The sequence below is a fragment of the Petromyzon marinus genome, chromosome 77 (assembly GCF_048934315.1).
Source record: "Petromyzon marinus isolate PM22_M1 ecotype Great Lakes invasive population chromosome 77, UKy_Petmar_22M1.pri1.0, whole genome shotgun sequence".
Taxonomy (NCBI): domain Eukaryota; kingdom Metazoa; phylum Chordata; class Hyperoartia; order Petromyzontiformes; family Petromyzontidae; genus Petromyzon; species Petromyzon marinus.
The window spans coordinates 4,461,187-4,481,332 of record NC_133743.1 but is presented as its reverse complement, the minus strand read 5'-3'; the positions used below and the strand labels follow the sequence as shown (position 1 = coordinate 4,481,332).

Below are 20,146 nucleotides of genomic sequence, written 5' to 3'. Positions count from 1 at the left end.
TTCAATGCTAAATTCTATGCTAATCCCATTGCCAAGGGGTGCCTCTGCGGATGTGTATGCCTTAACTTAGCTATTTCAATGCTAAATTCTATGCTAATTCCTTTTAACAATGGGTGCCTCTGCGGATGTGTATGCTTTAACTTTTAACATAGCTATTTCTGTGACCAGTCACAAGCTAATCATTCAGCCATTTCAATGCTAAATTTTATGCTAATTCCTTCGTCAAGGCTCTTTGTTCCTCTCACACAGCTTAAAAGCCGTGATCTGAACGTGGCTCTCTCACTCCAGCGCTGTCCTACCAGACAGTCTCGCCCCCTTCACCTGATGAAGGCCGCTTGTGTTGTGGCCGAAACGTCGTGAGAATATTATTGTGTTATTTTATTTTATCAATTTATTATTTTATTCTCATTCTACGTGACTTTACCGAAAGAACCAAAGAAGATGAATCATTGCAGTCACGAAAGCTTTAAATCGAAATTATCTATTCAGTTACCCTGCTGCTCGTTGGGGGCGGGGATTGTGTGAACCCCGCAAGTGACGTCATGTCACTTGCTGCCGCATGACGTCACGAGTTACTATTTAGCTGCTGCTCGTGCGCTCACTGAGATCCGAGGTGAGAAGTTTACATCGTGGTGGTGGTTGTTGTTGTTGTTGTGGTGGTTGTTGTTGTGGACCCAGGAAGAGCCTCGCTCCTCCCTCGTAGGGATGTCAATTGAGTAGCAGCGAGTATGGAATCGATGTCCAGGTTGGAACATTACAGCGCAGGGCCTTGCCTCCTGCCCTCGCCTGATTGCATTAATTATCTGCTTAAGTTTAATTTGTCTTCACCTGGCTCACTACTTTGAAACTTTGTTTTATTTTAAATATTTCTACGTTTTTATTTTACCAGGCATAGCCCACTTGAGCTACACCGCTCTTGTTTTCAGAAGCGACCTGCCCACAACACAGTGGGCTTATCAACTTGTGGAAATGTTTGTCGGTCAAATACTCTAAACGCGTGGTGATGTTGACTCTAAATGTGCAGGGGAAAACCGCAGGATCCGGAGGAAAATCCACGCGACCACGGAGAGAGAGACGCGCAAACTCCAAATATACAGCCATAATAGGTTTGTTTGTGTTAGATCGCGTTAATAAATAAATGTTCCGTTAACCCCACCACCACCACCCGACACAGCCAATTAGTAAGAGGTTGTCACGTGAACAGAATGTGGCCATGCGTCACTAGTACAGCACATCGGTGTGTTGGAGAGCCAAGCCACAACATTTACAATCTTGAGTATAACGTTTTGACAGTAATTACAACCAGCTTCATCAGGCGACAGCCAAATGCTGTGGCTTGGCTCTGTGGGAATATAAATCGGCTCGCTGGGTTTATAGCGCAGCACGCTAAATGTTGCACTACCGCTCCCCACTCACGCACAAACTTCATCGGAAGTATAGTATTTTTCCAGTAATAACTAAGTTACCCGGCTTAGCTCAGGTCTCAGTAATAAAACATTAAGAAAATGTCTTGCTGGCTTTATTAGAATAATTGAATTCTGCCAATGAAGCCTGTAAATGTGTGTATATTAATAATAGGGGTTTTCCCCTTTTTTCTGGCAACAAAATTTAAACCTTTTTTTACGAGGATTCATGTCTGCATTAACCACTACTTGCAGTCAAAATGCAAAAAAAACACACACTCAGATAATATATGCATTATCCTGGAATCTGATTGGTCCACACCAGAGACAGCTTTCTTTAGAGCCTCGTCTCAATTGGTGCTAGACCAGATGACGCCAAAAGGTGTATAACTCAACGACAATGCACTATCAAAGTATTGAGGGCTCGGGGTTAAGCATCTACATCATTGGACCTCCTTTGCCAGTACCATTGTGCATTGTCGTTGAGCTGTACGCCTATTGGCGTCATCTGGTCTAGCACCAATTGAGACGAGGCTCTAAAGAAAGCTGTATCTGGTGTGGACCAATTAGATTCAAGGACAATGCATATATTATCAAGAGTGGTGTGTTTTTTTGCATTTTGACTGCAAGTATTGTGGTTAATGCAGACATGAATCCTCGTAAAAAAAGGTTTAAATTTTGTTGCCAGAAAAAAGGGGAAAACCCCTATTATATTTTGGTACTGGCAAAGGAGGTCCAATGATGTTAAAGTATTAAAGCTTTCGTGACTGCATAAAATTACTCATTGGTTTTTTCGGTAAAGTCACGTATGTAGAAAAACAATACAATTATATTAAAACAAAAAACAATCACGACGTTTCGATCACAACGCAAGTGATCTTCGTCAGGTGTCAAGAACAAATCACGGAGGTAAATACAACAAAAAGATGAGAGATGAGAATTCAAAAAACCTGAAAAAACATGTGAAGCACATCCAGTCAGGCCAACAACACATACACTTCCTGGCGGACCACGAATTTCAGAAGAGTGTTAAATTTCGTGTTCAACCTTTGGATTGCACATACCAGCATAGATAGAATGAAAAATACGAGGTACACGGTCGGTAGAAATACATATACAAGTCCACCAAGAGGTAAGGAGGGAGGAAAGACGGACAGGGAGGCAGAGAGAGGGGGGGGGGGCGGAGGGATGAACAGAAGCTTAAATAGGAAATACGGTTGGAGGGGGGGAGGGGCCAGAGCGAGAGCGGCAGCTCAAACACGCACATCTTACACATACAAAACGGCAGCTCAAAAAAGGACCACCTCTTGTAAATACAAAACGGCAGCTCAAAAAATGACCACCTCTTGTAAATACAAAACGGCAGCTCAAAAAGGGCATATCTTACACATAATTACAACGGTGACTTCCCGGTAGAAGTGTGATAATAAAGTATTCAAGCTTTCGTGACTGCATAAAATTACTCATTGTTTTTTTCGGTAAAGTCACGTATGTAGAAATACAATAAAATTATATTAAAACAAAAAACAATCACGACGTTTCGATCAACTCTGCATGAGTAATCAGGCAGTTTTACAAAGGAGCTTCTATGCCTGGTTAATGTGTTCACGACCAGCTCTGGTTTGGCAGCCAAAGTCTCACTTAAAATTTGTCCAACAGCATTCTTTCATTAGACTGTGTAACGCTGCGTGGAAGCTGCCTGGACTTTTGCTCCATGCAAAGCTGTGATTGTCCATCGCCAAAGTCTCGTCTGTCTGAGACCATCCCTCTCCCTGCCATACTGGCATCGCACCCGCCTCTCACCCTTCGTCCTGTGGATTGTGGACACACAGGACGGTGCCACGTAGCCATTCCAGGCTGAGCCCAAATGGGTTACGTGGGTCACCTAGCCACCAGGCATCGTTCCATGAGTGATATCAATATAGAATATCTCTGTGGATGCAAAATATGAACTTACTAGCTTTACTACCCGGCTTCGCCCAGGACTTGGATTCACCACGCCGGACCGCCTTTGTCTCCCCAGTGGCGATGTTCACACACCACACCAGTTACTCGTTTAAGGCTGAGTCAACCTAGGGGAGGCCCAGTACTGGTTCAAATAATCGTCACCGGTGGTGGCCGTGAGCGGGAATCGAACTCGGTTCGCCGGGTTCGTAGTGCAGCGCGCTAACCATTACACTACCTCTTCGCCCCCCACACACACGTGTGCGCATCCATAGGTACACATACACGCGCTTGCTGCAGACACACAACTTTCAGGGTGCGTACGGCAGTAAATGACTGAAATAATAAGGCAATGCTGCGCGAAGAACGCCTTAGACCTGCAACACATTTGTATGGCACTGTGCCCGCGGAGGGTTGGGGGGGAGGCGTGACATGAGCAGGCACACTCCGTTACACTTCCGCATACGGGTCATATGAGAGAAGTGACGTGACAGCTCACTTGCCGTGCAAAATATGTGCATTATTGCGCCCCCTCCCCCCCTCCCAAAAAAATATATATCAAAGTCTATTTTTATAATTTTTGCATGGTGTATAGTCTGGAAAGTACCGACATGGCAAATTTCAAGTTTGTTGCATGTCGGGAAGTATGCTAAACATTTTGAACAGAGACATTCAGAAATTTCCCTTGTATATATAGATTTAAAGGACCGTCTGTTCTGGCTTATAATTAAGGCTGGCCTGCCTATGATCCCCTCTATTGAACCAAACAAGATTGTATTAAAACCTTACAGATACCTAAAATATCAGTCCAGAATATAATCAATGAGACTTTGGCAGGCGAGGCTGCATTGGTTGGGTCATGAATCTCGCATTAACAGACAGCATGCTCAAGCATTTTCTGTTAATCCAGATGCTAAGGGCTAAACAGGCATGGCATTGGCTAGAGAAGCGATTAGAGGATGTGGAGGTGATCAGACCTGCTGATGACTGGTACCTGGAGTGTCAAGATCAGCTTCTGTTGAAGAGGCCCGTGACATATGCTGCAGGGCAGTTGGAGGTATTTGCTCTGCAACAACAATGAGGCCGGAGTAGCAACGCTCACATGAATGGGTGGAACGCTGGGTGCCTATCAGAATCAGAATCAGAAAGGGTTTTATTCGCCATGAAAGTTCACACCGACACGGAATTTACTTTGGCAGGATGGTGCATACATTCAACATATAGGAATCTAAAATCTTAAATATGTTTTAAACAAGTCTTACTATAATAAGGGTGAAAAGTCAAATAACACCAAGGGGCTGAAGTATATAAAATTGAATAAATATCGAATATAAAATAGCTTTAAGATATAATTTAAAAATAAAAAATACAAATAGGTTAACATAGTTAATATCAGCAAGGTGTCATGTAGATAAAATGTTAAAATCAGTGTAAGCCCTTGGCCTTGTTTAACAGGCCAGCAGCAGATGGGAAGAAACTGTTTTTATGGCGTGAGGTTTTGGTCCTGATGGACCGAAGCCTTCTGCCGGTGGGGAGTAGCTGAAACAGAGAGTGTCCAGGGTGGGAGGAATCGGCCATAATCTTCCTCGGTCGCCTCATGGTCCTTGTCGTGTGCAGGTCCTCGAGGGTTGGTAGATTGCAGGCAATTACCTTCTCAGCAGTGTGGATGATATGCTGCAGTCTGCTCTTGTCCTTGGCAGTGGCAGCAGCGTACCAGACGGTAATGGAGGAGGTGAGGATGGATTCAATGATTGCTGTATAGAATTGCACCATCATTGTCTTTGGCAGGTTGAATTTCTTTAGCTGCCATAGAAAGTACATCCTCTGTTGAGCTCTCTTGGTGAGGGAGCTGATGTTCAGTTCCCACTTGAGGTCCCGGGAGAGAATAGTGCCCAGGAAGCGGAAGGACTCTACAATTTTGACTGGGGAGTCTAACAGGGTGATGGGGGTGAGTGGGGCTGTATTCTTCCTGAATTCCACAACCATCTCAACTGTCTTTAGAGCATTTAGCTCTAAGTTGTTCTGGCTACACCAGGTCACCAGGTTGTCAGCTTCCCACCTATAGTCAGACTCATCCCCACCAGAGATTAGCCCAATGAGGGTGGTGTCATCCGCAAACTTCAAGAGTTTGACGGACAGATGATTGGAGGCGCAGCTGTTGGTATACAGGGAGAAGAGCAGTGGGGAAAGGACGCAGCCCTGAGGAGTTCCGGTGCTGATGGACCTGGAATCAGAGACTTGTGTTCCCAGCTTAACGCACTGCTTTTTGTCAGACAGGAAGTCTGTGATCCACCTGCAGGTGGAGTAGGGCACGTTCAGCTGGAAGAGCTTGTCCTGAAGCAGGGCAGGGATGATGGTGTTGAAGGCAGAGCTGAAGTCCACAAACAGGATCCTAGCGTGGGATGCTGGGGCGTCCAGATGCTGTAGGGTGAAGTGGAGGGCCATGTTCACTGCGTCGTCCACAGACCTGTTGGCTCTGTAGGCACACTGAAGGGGGTCCAGGAGAGGGTCTGTGATGGCTTTGAGGTGTGCCAGGACCAGGCGCTCAAAAGACTTCATTACCACAGATGTAAGGGCGACCGGTCTGTAATCATTTAGTCCTGTTGGCCTTAGCTTTTTGGGCACAGGGATGATGGTGGACGAGGACTTGAGACAGGCTGGTACATGGCATGTCTCCAGGGAGGTGTTAAAGATGTTGGTGAACACCGGAGACAGTTGGTCAGCGCAGTGCCTCAGGGTGGCTGGAGAGACAGAGTCCGGGCCGGCTGCTTTGCGTGGATTCTGCTTCTTGAAAAGTCTATTAACTTCTCCCTCCTGAAAGGAGAGAGTCGTCTCTGTAGTATGGGTGGGGGATGGGGCCTCTTGGGTGGGAAGGGGTAGTTCAGGACAGTCCAATTGTCTTTCAAATCTGCAGTAGAACTCGTTCAGGTCGTTGGCCAGGCGGGAGTCGTTAGTGGTGTGGGGAGCTCTGGGCTTGTAGTTGGTGATCTGCCTGAGCCCTCTCCAGACAGAAGCAGAGTCGTTAGTAGAGAACTGGTGTTTTAGTCTCTCTGAGTACAGTCGTTTAGCCTCTCTCACCGCTTTGCTAAACCTGTTCTTCGACTCCTTGAATCTTTCTCTATCCCCACTCCTAAACGCTTCCTCCTCCAACCTCAACCTTCTGAGCTTTGCTGAGAACCAGGGCTTGTTGTTGTTAAAGTTCACCCTGGTACGTGTTGGGATACAGCAGTCCTCACAGAAGCTGATGTAGGACGTCACAGCCTCTGTGAGTTCATCCAGACTAATGGTAGCAGTCGTGAACATATCCCAGTCAGTACAGTCTAAGCACGCCCGCAAATTTTCCACAGCCTCACTGGTCCACTGTTTAGATGTCCTCACAGCAGGTTTACAGAGTTTTAGTTTCTGCCTGTATGCAGGAATCAGGTGGACCATGGCATGGTCAGTGTCCTAGTGCTGCTCGGGGGACGGTGTGGTAGGCTCTACTGACTGTAGTGTTGCTGCTAAAATGCAGCAAGACAGAGGGAAGCACAGCTGGTACATCTGTTAATCATCTCAGTCATCCCTTGACACCTGGATCATTCCCATGACCTGCTGACAAGCGATCCACACTTGCATAGCATTCATGTGAAATGTATGTGTATGTAAGAGTTTATGTGGGGAGCGGTGGCGCAGTTATTCCGCTATGTAACAAAAACAATTTTGTTCCTGGGTAGTATGTGTTATTTCCTAATTGCTTATGCCTCGAAGGTACAAAAATGGCTATTATTCTCCACAAACTTGGCTTTTGTGACCAGGACCGTGATATTTTGAAATTTACCTATTTTCAATGAGAAAACGGGTGAATTTGTTATTTTCGTTCACGTAAAATCCTGGTCACAAAAGCAAAGTTTGTGGGGAATAATAGCCATTTTATATAATTTTTAGGCATAAACAATTAAAAAATAACACTTGGTACCCAGGAACAAAAATTGTGTTACATAGTGTTATCACTGTATTATGAACTTAACAATTAGAGTTTGATTATCGCCGACAACAAACGTGATTGATTAGTGACAACTTATTGTGGGGAAGCATTAATACTGAGCATATGAAGGTGGCTAGGCATGGTTTTGAACACACCACTACCTTTTTACCATGCCAGTGTGACAGTGTCAAATTTGTATTTGCAGTAAAGTATATTAACTCTATTGAACACGGAGGTTAAATCAAAACGATAGTTTATTTTTGATTTCCTCTGGAACTTTTTATAAGAATGGAAATAGGAAATTAAGACAGCACACATGCAGCTGAAGTTAGACCTGTTCATCCCAGCATTCAAGGAATACATCTAAGATGTGATTGAACATGAATTTATGCATTTCTGCATAATACAAATAGTCTTCTTGGTTCTTGCGGTAAAGTCACGTAGAATGGAAATAAAATAATAAAAATAAAACATAATAAAATAAAATTCTCATGACGTTTCGGCCACAACACAAGTAGCCTTCTTCAGGTGAAGAAACAGGACTGTCCAGAAACAGCGCTTGAGTGAACACTGCCAAGAATGGACCGCATCTTTTAAGCTGTGTGGGCGGAATTAACATATGAATTAGCATGTTACCCAGCCCCACCTCCGGAGCGGATGAGGGGGGGGGGCGGCTGGGCACACAGAAAAAGAAAGAAGAACAGCCAAGGTGCGCTGCTCTGTCCTGTGTTGCATTATAACTATGCTATAAACTGGACTACTATATAAGACAATATTATACCTTCCAATCTAAACTACATGGTATAATATATCCATAGACAAATTCCACCTTTGAATTAGACAATGCGTTACTATACATTACCCTCTACTTTAGACTATAAAATATTAGACTTGTAATATTACACTGTCTTATTCTATCAACCCTACTGTATACCACACTGCTGTATATTCACTATACAATTACGATACCATATATTGCCTTATGAATTATGTTAAACATTACAATCTTCTTTGGTTCTTTCGGTAAAGTCACGTAGAATGAGAATGAATTTATGCATTTTTTTATTTTATTCTCATTCTACGTGACTTTACCGAAAGAACCAAAGAAGATGAATCCTTGCAGTCACGAAAGCTTTAAATCGAAACATTACAATGTTATACTATTTATTATTATACCACATGCTATAAACCATACCATTGACCGTCGTGTGAAAGGTATTAAGAGTCAGTGCCAGCGAATGGACTGCGGTCTGAAGGTCACCGTCAAATACAATCAATTAAGAACCGAAATGGTTTATAACATCTTTCCAATGGTTACTAAGCCCATCTTCTCGGTTGAAATTGTCTCTGTGTTTGTATATGTGGATGGCCTCATGAACGAATCTCTCATGGTAGCCGGATGGCTTGCAGAGAACCTCCGTCTTGGAGAAGTCAATGTCATGTGAGCCCACTGAATTATAACAGTGATCTGCCATGGCTGAAGAGTTCGTCCTACCGTGTTTCAAGTCTGCTATGTTCACGGATGCGGTCCGAGATATGTCGTTTGTTTTCTCCAATGTAGCTGCTACCACACAGGCAACTTAGTTTGTAAACGCCCGGGTACTGTATGTCTGGAACCACATCTTTTACAGGCGGAACCAGATCACGGATTTTATGTACTGTGTTGAATCGGACCTGGATCTTGTGTTTATTCAGGATTTTGGAGATCTTTTTTGTGACCCCCACAATGTAGGGTAAGGTGATGGTTTTGAATGGCTCCTCAAGAGGATCCTTCATGACTGGAGTGATGGCTTTGCGGATTGTGTAGTTGGAGTAACCATTAGCCTTGAGAGCTCGGTGTATGTGCTTGAGTTCACTGGCAATGTGTTCCTGGTTGGAAATGCATTGGGCTCTATGGTATAGAGTCTTGATGAGGGAGTTCTTCTGGGATGGATGGTGGTGGGAATCCGGTTTTAAGTAAGCATCTGTATGGGTAGCTTTCCTATAGACAGAGTGGCTCATTGAACCATCAGGTCTCCTTTTAAGACATTGAAAAAGGGTAGCTTGCCATCTTTATTGACCTCCATGGTAAATCTGATGGCTGGGTGTATGGAATTGATGTGGTCGAGGAATTGGTCTAGAGCAGGCCGGCCATGTGGCCAGATGATAAAAGTGTCATCCACGTACCTCTCCATAAGGTCGGGCGTAGAGTGGCAGTCTGGATGGCGTCAGTTTCAAATTTTTCCATGAACACGTTGGCTACAACTGGAGATAGGGGGGAGCTCATTGGGGTGCCCTCAGTTTGTAGAAAGTTCCATTCCAGGTGAAGTATGTGTTGGTTAAGCAGTGTCTCACGAGGGGGGTACATCAGTATGCAGTCCTTGATGAACCAAGTCTTCAATTATTGCGATGGTGTCAGGTACTGGAACTTTGGTGAATAAGGAAACCACATCAAAACTGACAAGCAGGTCGTCTGGGGACAGGGAAATACCCTTGATTGTCGATACCAGGTGAGTAGAGTTTACTGCAGAAGTGTTTTTTTCCAGTAAAAGGTCGCAGGATATCAGATAGAAAATGAGCCAGTTTGTAGGTGGGGGAGTTGATAGTGGAGACGATGGGAATAAGGGGTGTATCTTTATGTATCTTTGGAAGGCCATATCTTGGTGGTCTGGCCGCAGAAAGTTTCAACGAGAACTGTTTGGTTTGATCAGTTAATGCTGTTGAATCAGAAATGATTTTGTTGGTTTTAGTAACCATGCTGTTGGTGGGGTCTCTTCTTATTTTTGTATAGCTGCCATCGTTGAGTAGTTCCTGAATTTTGTTGTTATATTCTATTTTGTCCATGATGACAGTGGCATTGCTCTTTTGGGCTGAGAGGATAACAATGTCATCTCTCTTTTTTAATTGAGATAATTCAAAGCGTTCATCTTTGCTGATGTTGCTAGGTGGCATCCTAGCATTTTTGAGGGTTGCAGTGATTTCAGATCTTGCTACGTCTGCAGTGATGTGACCCAGGCCCTTGAGTGCCACGTCGACATGGGCAATGATATCATTAACTGGTATGTGTCTAGGTGTGACTGCAAAGTTTAGCCCTTTAGCTAAAACGGCTTTCAGACCATCAGAAATAGAACTGTTACTGCGATTAATTACGACTTTGTTAACGTCTAGCTTTTCGGTGTGTGGGTCCGATTTCTTGTTGGAAAGGCAGTTGAATTTGGAAATCAAATTGTCCTTACATTTGGTCGACATAGTGGCAGCTGAAGAGGCAGTCATATTGTCTACATGTTCCCAATCCGATGCAGACATTATGGCCGTCAATGATAAGTGTGATTTGTAAAGTGTCTTGTCTAACTGATCTAGTTCGGTGCACGTAAGTCTGATTTTGTCTGATATAAGAGCTAAGCTAGTTCTAGCTAGAATTCGTTTGGCATTAAAAGAAGTTACAGCAGCAGAGGTTAGTGCAAATGCGGTTGGTATTACCTTAGAGTCGCGGCATCTCTTAATTGATTGTATTTTACGGTGAACTTCAGACCGCAGTCCATTCGCTGGCACTGCCTCTTAATACCTTTCACACGACGGTCAATGGTATGGTTTATAGCATGTGGTATAATAATAAATAGTATAACATTGTAATGTTTAACATATTTCATAAGGTAATATATATTATCGTAATTGTATAGTGAATATACAGCAGTGTGGTATACAGTAGGGTTGATAGAATAAGACATAGTGTAATATTACAAGTGTAATATTTTATAGTCTAAAGTATAGGGTAGTGTTTAGTAATGCATTGTATATTTCAAAGGTGGAATTTGTCTATGGATATGATATTATACCATGTAGTTTAGATTGGAAAGGTATAATATTGTATTGTATAGTAGTCCAGGTTATAACGCAACACAGGACAGAGCAGCGCACCTTGGCTCTTCTTTCTTTTTCTGTGTGCCCAGGCGCCCCCCCCCCTCATCCGCTCCGGAGGTGGGGCTGGGTAACATGCTAATTCATATGTTAATTCTGCTCACACAGCTTAAAAGACGCGGTCCATTCTTGGCAGTGTTCACTCGAGCGCTGTCTTCTGGACAGTCCTGTTTCTTCACCTGAAGAAGGCTACTTGTATTGTGGCCGAAACGTCGTGAGAATTTTATTTTGTTTTGTTTTATTTTCTATTTTGTTTCCATTCTACGTGACTTTACCGAAAGAACCAAGAAGATGAATCCCTGCAGTTACGAAAGCTTTAAATCGAAATACAAATAGTATTATTTTCAACACCCTTTGCTATGTTAGCTGAATTTACCTTTCATAAATATTCCTTTTGTAGCCAGACAACTGAAATTGTGTGCTTGGAGTTTTGAGTTAACATTCATTTTGAAGGTACTTGGGCTTACAGGCATATTTATGACCATTTGCCCTCATTGTCATAACAGCCCATCTGATGAATTTGGGAATATTTTTCACTATATGATCATATGAATTAGTATAGACATGTAAGTCATGTGTCACTGTGTATATATGCATTCCTCTGTGCCTCGATACTGACGTAGATGGTGTGGATATTCTTTTTTTCTGTCTGCAGCTGACGCTTCCTCTGCAGAATTGGTCTGATGGAGCAAAGGCACTCGGCGCGGCTTGGTTCAAAAAGGCAACAATACGACCAGTGTGCATACAGCACGGATCAAACTGGACATTTGACACAGCACAAGAGAACTCACACAGGAGAGAAATCCTTCAAGTGCACTGTGTGTGACAAGGCATTTGCACGGTCATCAGTTCTTCAGAACCACCAGAGAACACACACGGGAGAGAAACCCTTCAAGTGCAGTCTGTGCGAGAAGGCGTTTTCACATTCATCTGCTCTTGTATTACACCAGAGAACACACACAGGAGAGAAACCCTTCAGGTGCACTCTGTGCGGGAAGGCATTTGCACAGTCATCTGCTCTTGTATTACACAAGAGAACACACACAGGAGAGAAACCCTTCAGGTGCACTCTGTGCGGGAAGGCGTTTGCACAGCAACCACATCTTCAAACACACCAGAGAACACACACGGGAGAGAAACCCTTCAAGTGCAGTTTGTGCGGAAAGGCGTTTTCCGATTCATCTGGTCTTGTATTACACCAGAGAACACACACAGGAGAGAAACCCTTCAGGTGCAGTCTGTGTGGGAAGGCATATGCACAGTCATCTGCTCTTGTATTACACAAGAGAACACACACAGGAGAGAAACCCTTCAGGTGCACTCTGTGCAGAAAGGCGTTTGCACAGTCATCAGATCTTAAAAAACACCAGAGAACACACACAAAAGAGAAACCTTTCAAGTGCACTGTCTGTGAGAAGGCATTTGCATGGCCATCAGTTCTTCAGAACCACCAGAAAACTCACACGGGAGAGAAACCCTTCAGGTGCACTCTGTGCGGGAAGGCGTTTGCACAGTCATCACATCTTCAGTACCACCAGAGAACACACACGGGAGAGAAACCCTTCAGGTGCACTCTGTGTGGGAAGGCGTTTGCACAGTCATCTGCTCTTGTATTACACCAGAGTACACACACGGGAGAGAAACCCTTCAGGTGCACTCCGTGCGGGATGGCGTTTGCACGGTCATCAGATCTTAAAACACACCAGAGGACACACAAGCATCAAAAGATCCACAAGGAGTGGAGTCTGAAATCAGCTTGTGAAAGTCAAAGTGCTGCAATGAGCCCATCCCTCATGAAACCAGAACCAGAAGTAAATCCCAGCTTGGACACTTTTAAAGGTATCAAGGTGAAATGTGAAGAGGCGAAGGTGAAATGTGAAGAAGTGATGGTGAAGAGCGAAAAAGTTACGGTAAACTGTGAAGATGATTCAACTCCAAAATGGGACCTTCACATCGATGGAGGCAACGTGAAGCAGGAGGAGAATTCTCACTGTGAGGCAGAGCGAGGCAACTCCCAGCAGTTTGTGGAAGTGGAGGTGTGGGTGGACTTCTTAGACAATACAAAGTAAATTGGAGACCCGGTAGATGTTTAAGCGTGAGACAATGAAGCGCTAATAGATTCACCTTTATCACAGGCCTTGAATGAAAAGAACGTGAAGTCGAACACTCAATTCCTGGGTTCAACCTGCAGAGGAAGAGCAGCGAATATTTGTTGACCTGTGGGTTGGGTAGATGAATAACCAGGAGCAAGAACCAATAAGCTCCCAAGGATTCCACTATTATATTCATATTTGCATTGATACGGTGCTTCGTTTATCGCCTCACCAACTCAGGTTTGTTTCATATCTCATCACAAACACTCAAAGAGCACCCCCAAGTGGCAGCTGCCTCTCTGTGTCATAAGGTGACCCTGCTCAAGCCTGCATGTGGGCATGAGTCTGTCAGTAGGGGGCGATGATTGATGTGCAATCTCCATTATGTAATTTTTCGATGTTTGGAATTAACCAAATATTGACCATGACACCAACATGCAATGACCTATGCGTTTTGAATGATAATAGTATGTTTTACATCACTGTTAAGCAGACGGTGCATATTTTGTTTAATGTTACTGGAGTAGCCATGCGTACCTTTCGGATTTGAACCTTGAACCTCTGCAATAAGAGAATGTGCGACCACTTGGCTTCCCTCAATCTGAGTTTAGGCATGACAGCCTGAATGTTTAACTAGCACAGATGTTCCATTTAGAGGGGTCCACGTTTCACATGCCTATTGACGGGAGGGCATTACTGTGGCCGAGAAGAACCGGAGCGACAGACCAGGTAGCTTCCACACAGCATAGCGCAGCTGATGAAATTATAATGCCGCCCAACTGATTCGGACCACCCACACACAGTGTACACACAGGCAGTGTACCCACAAGGTGTACACACACCATGTACACTTGTATATATAGGCCTTTTTTCCAAAAATGAATATTAAAAATAATTCTGACATTTTTTATAATAAATTTTGATTTAAAGCAGGGGTCGGGAACCTATGGCTCGCGAGCCAGATGTGGCTCTTTTGATGATTGCATATGGCTCGCAGATAAAACAAAATATTCTCACTTGTTTTAATCCATCCATCGATTTTTCACTGCGCATGTCCTGTTCAGGGCTGCAGGAGCAATTGTCCATTATTTTAATTGGATGATACTGGCCTACGTTTGCCGTTGCTGGGTAAAACAGGTAAACGCCCCCTTTTGAATCAGTCTGAGACTGCGTCTGCTCGGTCATTAGCTCAAAGCTAACCCTTCGACGAAGAAGATGGCGAAAAGAAAAAAAGACGACGAGTATCGTACATTTCAGGACGAATGGACCGAAGAATTCGCCTTTGTGGAGAGAGCGGGTTCTGCGGTGTGTCTAATTTGCAATGACAAAATTACATCGTTGAAACGGTCGAATGTAAAGCGGCACTTCGACACGCGCCACGCTACCTTTGCATCAAAATACCCTGCGGGAGACAGCAGAAAGAAAGCGTGCCAAGAGCTTCTGAGCAGGGTGCAAGCTAGCCAGCAGCAACTCCGCGTATGGACCCGGCAAGGTGACTATAATTCGGCTAGCTTTGCTGGTTCTTTAGCAATAGTGAGGAACGGAAAAGCATTCACAGATGGCGAGTATGCTAAAACGTTCATGCTGGATGTAGCCAATGAACTTTTTGATGATCTTCCGAACAAAGACAAGATAAACGGATACAAGACATGCCTCTGTCGGCAAGAACTGTTCATGATCGTACCATCGTGATGGCAAACAAAGTGGAGGAAACGCAAGTGAAGGACATAAATGCAGCGCCGTTCTTTTCTCTGGCTTTGGATGAGTCAACAGACGTGAGCCATTTGTCGCAGTTCAGCGTGATTGCAAGATATGCTGTTGGTGACACACTGCGCGAAGAAAGTCTTGCTGTTCTGCCATTAAAAGGGTCCACAAGAGGTGAGGATTTATTCAAGTCTTTCATGGAGTTTGCTCAAGAAAAAAGTCTACCTATGGATAAACTTCTCTCAGTGTGTACTGATGGTGCTCCGTGTATGGTGGGGAAAAACAAAGGATTTGTGGCGCTTCTCCGTGAACATGAAAATAGACCCATCCTAAGTTTCCATTGCATTATACACCAGGAGGCACTTTGTGCTCAGATGTGTGACAGGCAGTTTGGCGAAGTGATGTCGCTGGTCATTCGTGTGATCAACTTTATTGTTGCCCGAGCCTTAAATGATCGCCAGTTTAAAACACTGCTGGATGAAGTTGTAAATAACTATCCTGGTCTGCTTTTGCACAGCAATGTGCGTTGGTTGTCAAGAGGGAAGGTGCTTAGCCGTTTTGCGGCTTGCCTGAACGAAATCCGGACTTTCCTTGAAATGAAAGGCGTCGGGCATCCTGAGCTAGCCGACACCGAGTGGCTCCTCAAGTTTTACTATCTCGTAGATCTGACTGAACATCTGAACCAGCTCAACGTGAAAATGCAAGGCATTGGAAATACAGTGTTATCCCTTCAACAAGCTGTATTTGCTTTTGAAAACAAGCTGGAGCTTTTCATCACGGATCTTGAAACAGGTCGTTTACTACATTTTGAAAAACTGAGCCAATTTAAAGATGCATGCACAGCAAGTGAGCCCATTCAAAACCTTGATCTCCACCAGCTAGCTGGCTGCACATCCAGTCTCCTACAGTCCTTCAAAGCACGCTTTGGAGAATTTCGTGAGCACACTCGTCTTTTTAAGTTCATCACCCATCCAAACGAGTGTTCACTGAACACAGCCGACCTGAATTACATCCCTGGTGTCTCAGTCAGAGATTTTGAAGCAGAAGTGGCTGACCTGAAGGCCTCAGACATGTGGGTGAATAAGTTCAAGTCACTGAATGAAGATTTGGAAAGAATCACATGACAGAAAGCGGAGTTGGCGAGCAAGCACATGTGGACAGAAATGAAAAAACTCCAACCCGAAGACCAGCTGATTCTCAAAACTTGGAACGCGCTTCCTGTCACATACCACACACTGCAGCGTGTGAGTATTGCTGTATTGACCATGTTTGGATCTACGTATGCATGTGAGCAGTCATTCTCACATCTTAAAAACATCAAGTCCAACCTACGATCACGTTTAACGGATGAAAGCCTCAACGCTTGCATGAAGCTTAACCTCACCAAGTACCAACCCGACTACAAAGACATCAGCAAATCCATGCAGCACCAGAAGTCGCATTAATGGTGAGTGTTATAACAACATTATTTAAAAGAATAAATTCAGAGGCTTATTATACTGACATTTAGTTGAATTCACTTTAAAAATATATTATATGGCTCTCACTGAAATAAATTTCCAAATTTTTTGCTTTCATGGCTCTCTTAGTCAAAAAGGTTCCCGACCCCTGATTTAAAGCTTTCGTGACTGCAGTAATTCATATTCTTAGCTCTTTCGGTAAAGTCACGTTGAAGGGAAACAATAAAATGATAAAATATATTGTTTTATATATATTTTGTTATTTTGTTGTTTCCCTTCAACGTGACTTTACCGAAAGAGCTAAGAATATTTTTTATAATCGATAAAATAAAACACCCTCAAACCCGCTACCTTCCACAAGCACCAAGCATCTGGAGGTCGTAAAAGGCCATTAAATAATAAACTCCGGGGCAAATGAGGTTAGCGACGATCTTCAAAATCTCCAGATTGCCAAAGGACCGCATGCCATGACCTGCTTGGCGCTTTGGACAGTTCACAAACAAATATCCAGAATCACAGGCATGGACACAGAGCACAGGGCAAACGGACATTATAACTGATATTTTTTCGTATGGAAACAGTTGAAGCTTGGCTATAAGAATAAGTCGACATTATAGACTGCAGTATTCCTTATATTATTTCTTATTGTATCTTTCTATCTACGTGACTTTACCAAGAGAACCAAAGTACCTGAGTTCCTGCAATCACAAAAACTTAAGTCCAGACTAAGCTATATCTCGGACCTCGAAAATAAAAAGCACGGATCCCTGGATGCAGACAGGGAGCAAAACGTAATAAAACCCTTGAAATACCGGAGGTAACATCTAATGACATTACAAATCTTGGTTAAACATAAACCAAATAATTATCACGGGAGATTAGACCTAGGGTAACTCATTAGAAGTACAAGAAAATAGGTCAAACACACAAGACCACATAATATGTATTCCATGAAATCAGAGCCTCCCTGGCCGCCTTTGTCTTCCAACAATTCGACACAAACAAATGGAAGCCATAAATACGGATGAAAGGTGCGTTCCCTCCCTTGGCAAACGCCACGAGAGGGGTTGGGAGTGCAAACAAACATCAATTTGATGTAAAGCAGCCCGCCCGGGGTCACCAAGCGAAGATTGGGGGGCGATCAGGCGCGGTCGCGGGGGGAGAGCATGACAAAATAAGCATCTGTTTTTTTTTCTCTCGCAAGAGACATGCAGAGGGGAGATTGTTCGGATATAAACAGCAACACGACACAATTTGGAGCTCGACGAGGGACAGCTCGGCCAGGGACAGCTCGGCGAGCGACACAAGAGGGCGGCAATCTCCGGGGTGAGACTCTGCAATCAACCAGGGATGGGGAGACTTGCCGAGTAGCGACGTGTCACCGAACACGAGTTTAGAGCTGACAGAAGAAATATCGCTCAAAGTCATTCTATCCTGAGTGCCTGCTCCCACCAGCAGCTCCACCGAGCAAGGGTGTCTGCCACCAGCGATCGAACTGCACGCGCAATCGGGCATCGACAAAGAGCACGGGGCAGGAGGGAGCGCGTGCGGCGCAGCTCCTACAGCAGTGGAAGGAGCCTGCTGCTGCCAGCGGACCAGCGGCGAGCGTGATCGAGCGTCTTCAAGGACAAGCAACGTGGCGACGCAGCTCCTCCAGCAGTGGAAAGAGCCTGTATCTACCAGCGGACGGGCAGCTTAGCCGACGCCCCGAGCAAGAAAAAGCAACGAAGCCGTTGTAAGACTCGTCCAACCTCACACCCTCACCGCTCCACAGGGGACAAACACATTTGATACAAGGGATGCCCAACCTCGGCGTTTGCTTAACGCAAGAAGATCAACAACACTCACGTATTAACACGTACAAGAAGACTCGTGATAAGTGTGTCAACTATTAGCTGATAACGAAGAACATTTCGTCCCATTGAGTTACGTGGACACAGTCATTTCGAAGTATTTTAGTCGTTATTTTTTTCTCTTTTAATTGCATAACTATTACCAATGAATTCATTGATGAAACTAAACTTTTATAAACCTACGTTACGAATCTACACACTCACAGGGAGAATATTGTGTTGAAATCGTGATTTTGATCACAGAATCTTGCCCGCGAATTAATTGAAGCCTCAGCCAATTGATAAGCATTTGCTGAAGCAGGCACACTGTCGCACACCATTGTTCCAAGACATTTCGTAATTACATAATCTTCCCAATGAATTCATTGCCTTATACTTTTGCCTTTGGGACATGCTTCTTTATTGCCCTTCGTATGACTATCGTTGCATGAATTTTTAAGGACTTTTTCCTATCACCGTATATGAGCGCGTTACTCTAAGGAATGAATAAATTATTCTATTAGCCAGTTTAACAAACGTGATCATTGAGGGTTAAATGTATGGATCGATGAGGAGAACATCTCCAGGAGTACTGTGTTGATAATTCCAAGCATAAGAGTTCGCATATTAGAGTGTTATGTTTTTGTTTAGAAATTAAAATTGCTTAACCCAGAAGTGTCTGAGTGGTGCCTTCCTAAGTTCATGCGTAATAATCTTAATTATAAGAACTGTATCCTGCGGTGAGATTTGAATTTGGAGACCTGATATAAAAACACTAAGACATAATCAGTAAATGTTAAAGCGAGAATAATTGTATTATACCGATTGATAATACGAACCTAGACAACAAAGCCGAGCTAAATCTAGCATACTTACAGCACACCTGCGTAACTTCATACAATGAATTGTACGATCCCGATTGAGAATACTACCCTCGTCAGCGAGGCAGGGCCTAATTATCATAATGGGTATCATTAGCATAATCTCATGCAATTGCATAACTTAATACAATTACGCCTCTCTATTTAGCATAAATTATGCACATAGTTACACAAATTAACATAATTTCGGACAATTACGCATATTCCCAAATTTCATTAAATTTTTATTATTTTAATCAAATTTTTCAATACCCGGCATATACAACAACACAGCGTACAGTATACAGTGTCCACGCACAGTGTATACACACACGGTAACAAGAACAACAACCGCCATTGGTCACTAAGTGGCGGTGACGTCACCACGGCGCTTGTGCCAGGCAATGTGCACGGGGCAGACCCAGGTGTCATGGGTCGACTGAGAGGACTGGCCAATGCACCACCTGTGCCCCCGACTGCGCCAACACAGTGTACACACACACAATGTACACACAGTACACACAGTGTACACACACACAATGTTCACGCACCCAAGGGGTCTGTTCAAGGGAGGGAGCCATAGAAATGGAATCTCGCTTTCTGACGTCACCACTCGTTAACTCGGCGTGAGACGCGAGGGGGAGGTGTCCCCCAAAAGTGACGTCATGTCACGAAGGTATTCAGACCCCCGAATCCCCCTCCACCGGGATTTTAAGCGTGACGTCACGTCTGGTTGGTCGCTGCCGATTTTCGTTCCAGCAAAATGCTTATTTGAGCAAAGCTACAATCAGTTTTTGACGGCTCATTAACATAATTTATTCATAAATACCGTCGCGAGTTCATTGCGACGGGTTCAGCAGCCAAGCCCCATCACCTGACATGGACCCCGCTCATTAACATAATCTATTCATAATCTTAGCTCTTTCGGTAAAGTCACGTTGAAGGAAAACAATAAAATAATAAAAAATATATATAAAACAATAAAAATT

The 20,146-nt window shown here is 44.0% G+C and overlaps 1 protein-coding gene across 1 annotated transcript in view; it reads left to right on the top strand.

Annotated features, from left to right (window-relative positions):
- The window catches only part of LOC142907337 (uncharacterized), a 36,000-nt gene extending 17,028 nt beyond the window's left edge, over nucleotides 1-18,972 (top strand). Inside the window, exons 4-5 of the mRNA XM_076056755.1 lie at nucleotides 1,025-1,100; nucleotides 11,868-18,972. Coding sequence (XP_075912870.1) covers nucleotides 1,025-1,100; nucleotides 11,868-13,277 — 1,486 coding nt within the window. The 3' untranslated portion in view covers nucleotides 13,278-18,972. The remainder of the gene's footprint in view (nucleotides 1-1,024; nucleotides 1,101-11,867) is intronic.
- The last annotated feature ends 1,174 nt before the right edge of the window (nucleotides 18,973-20,146 follow it).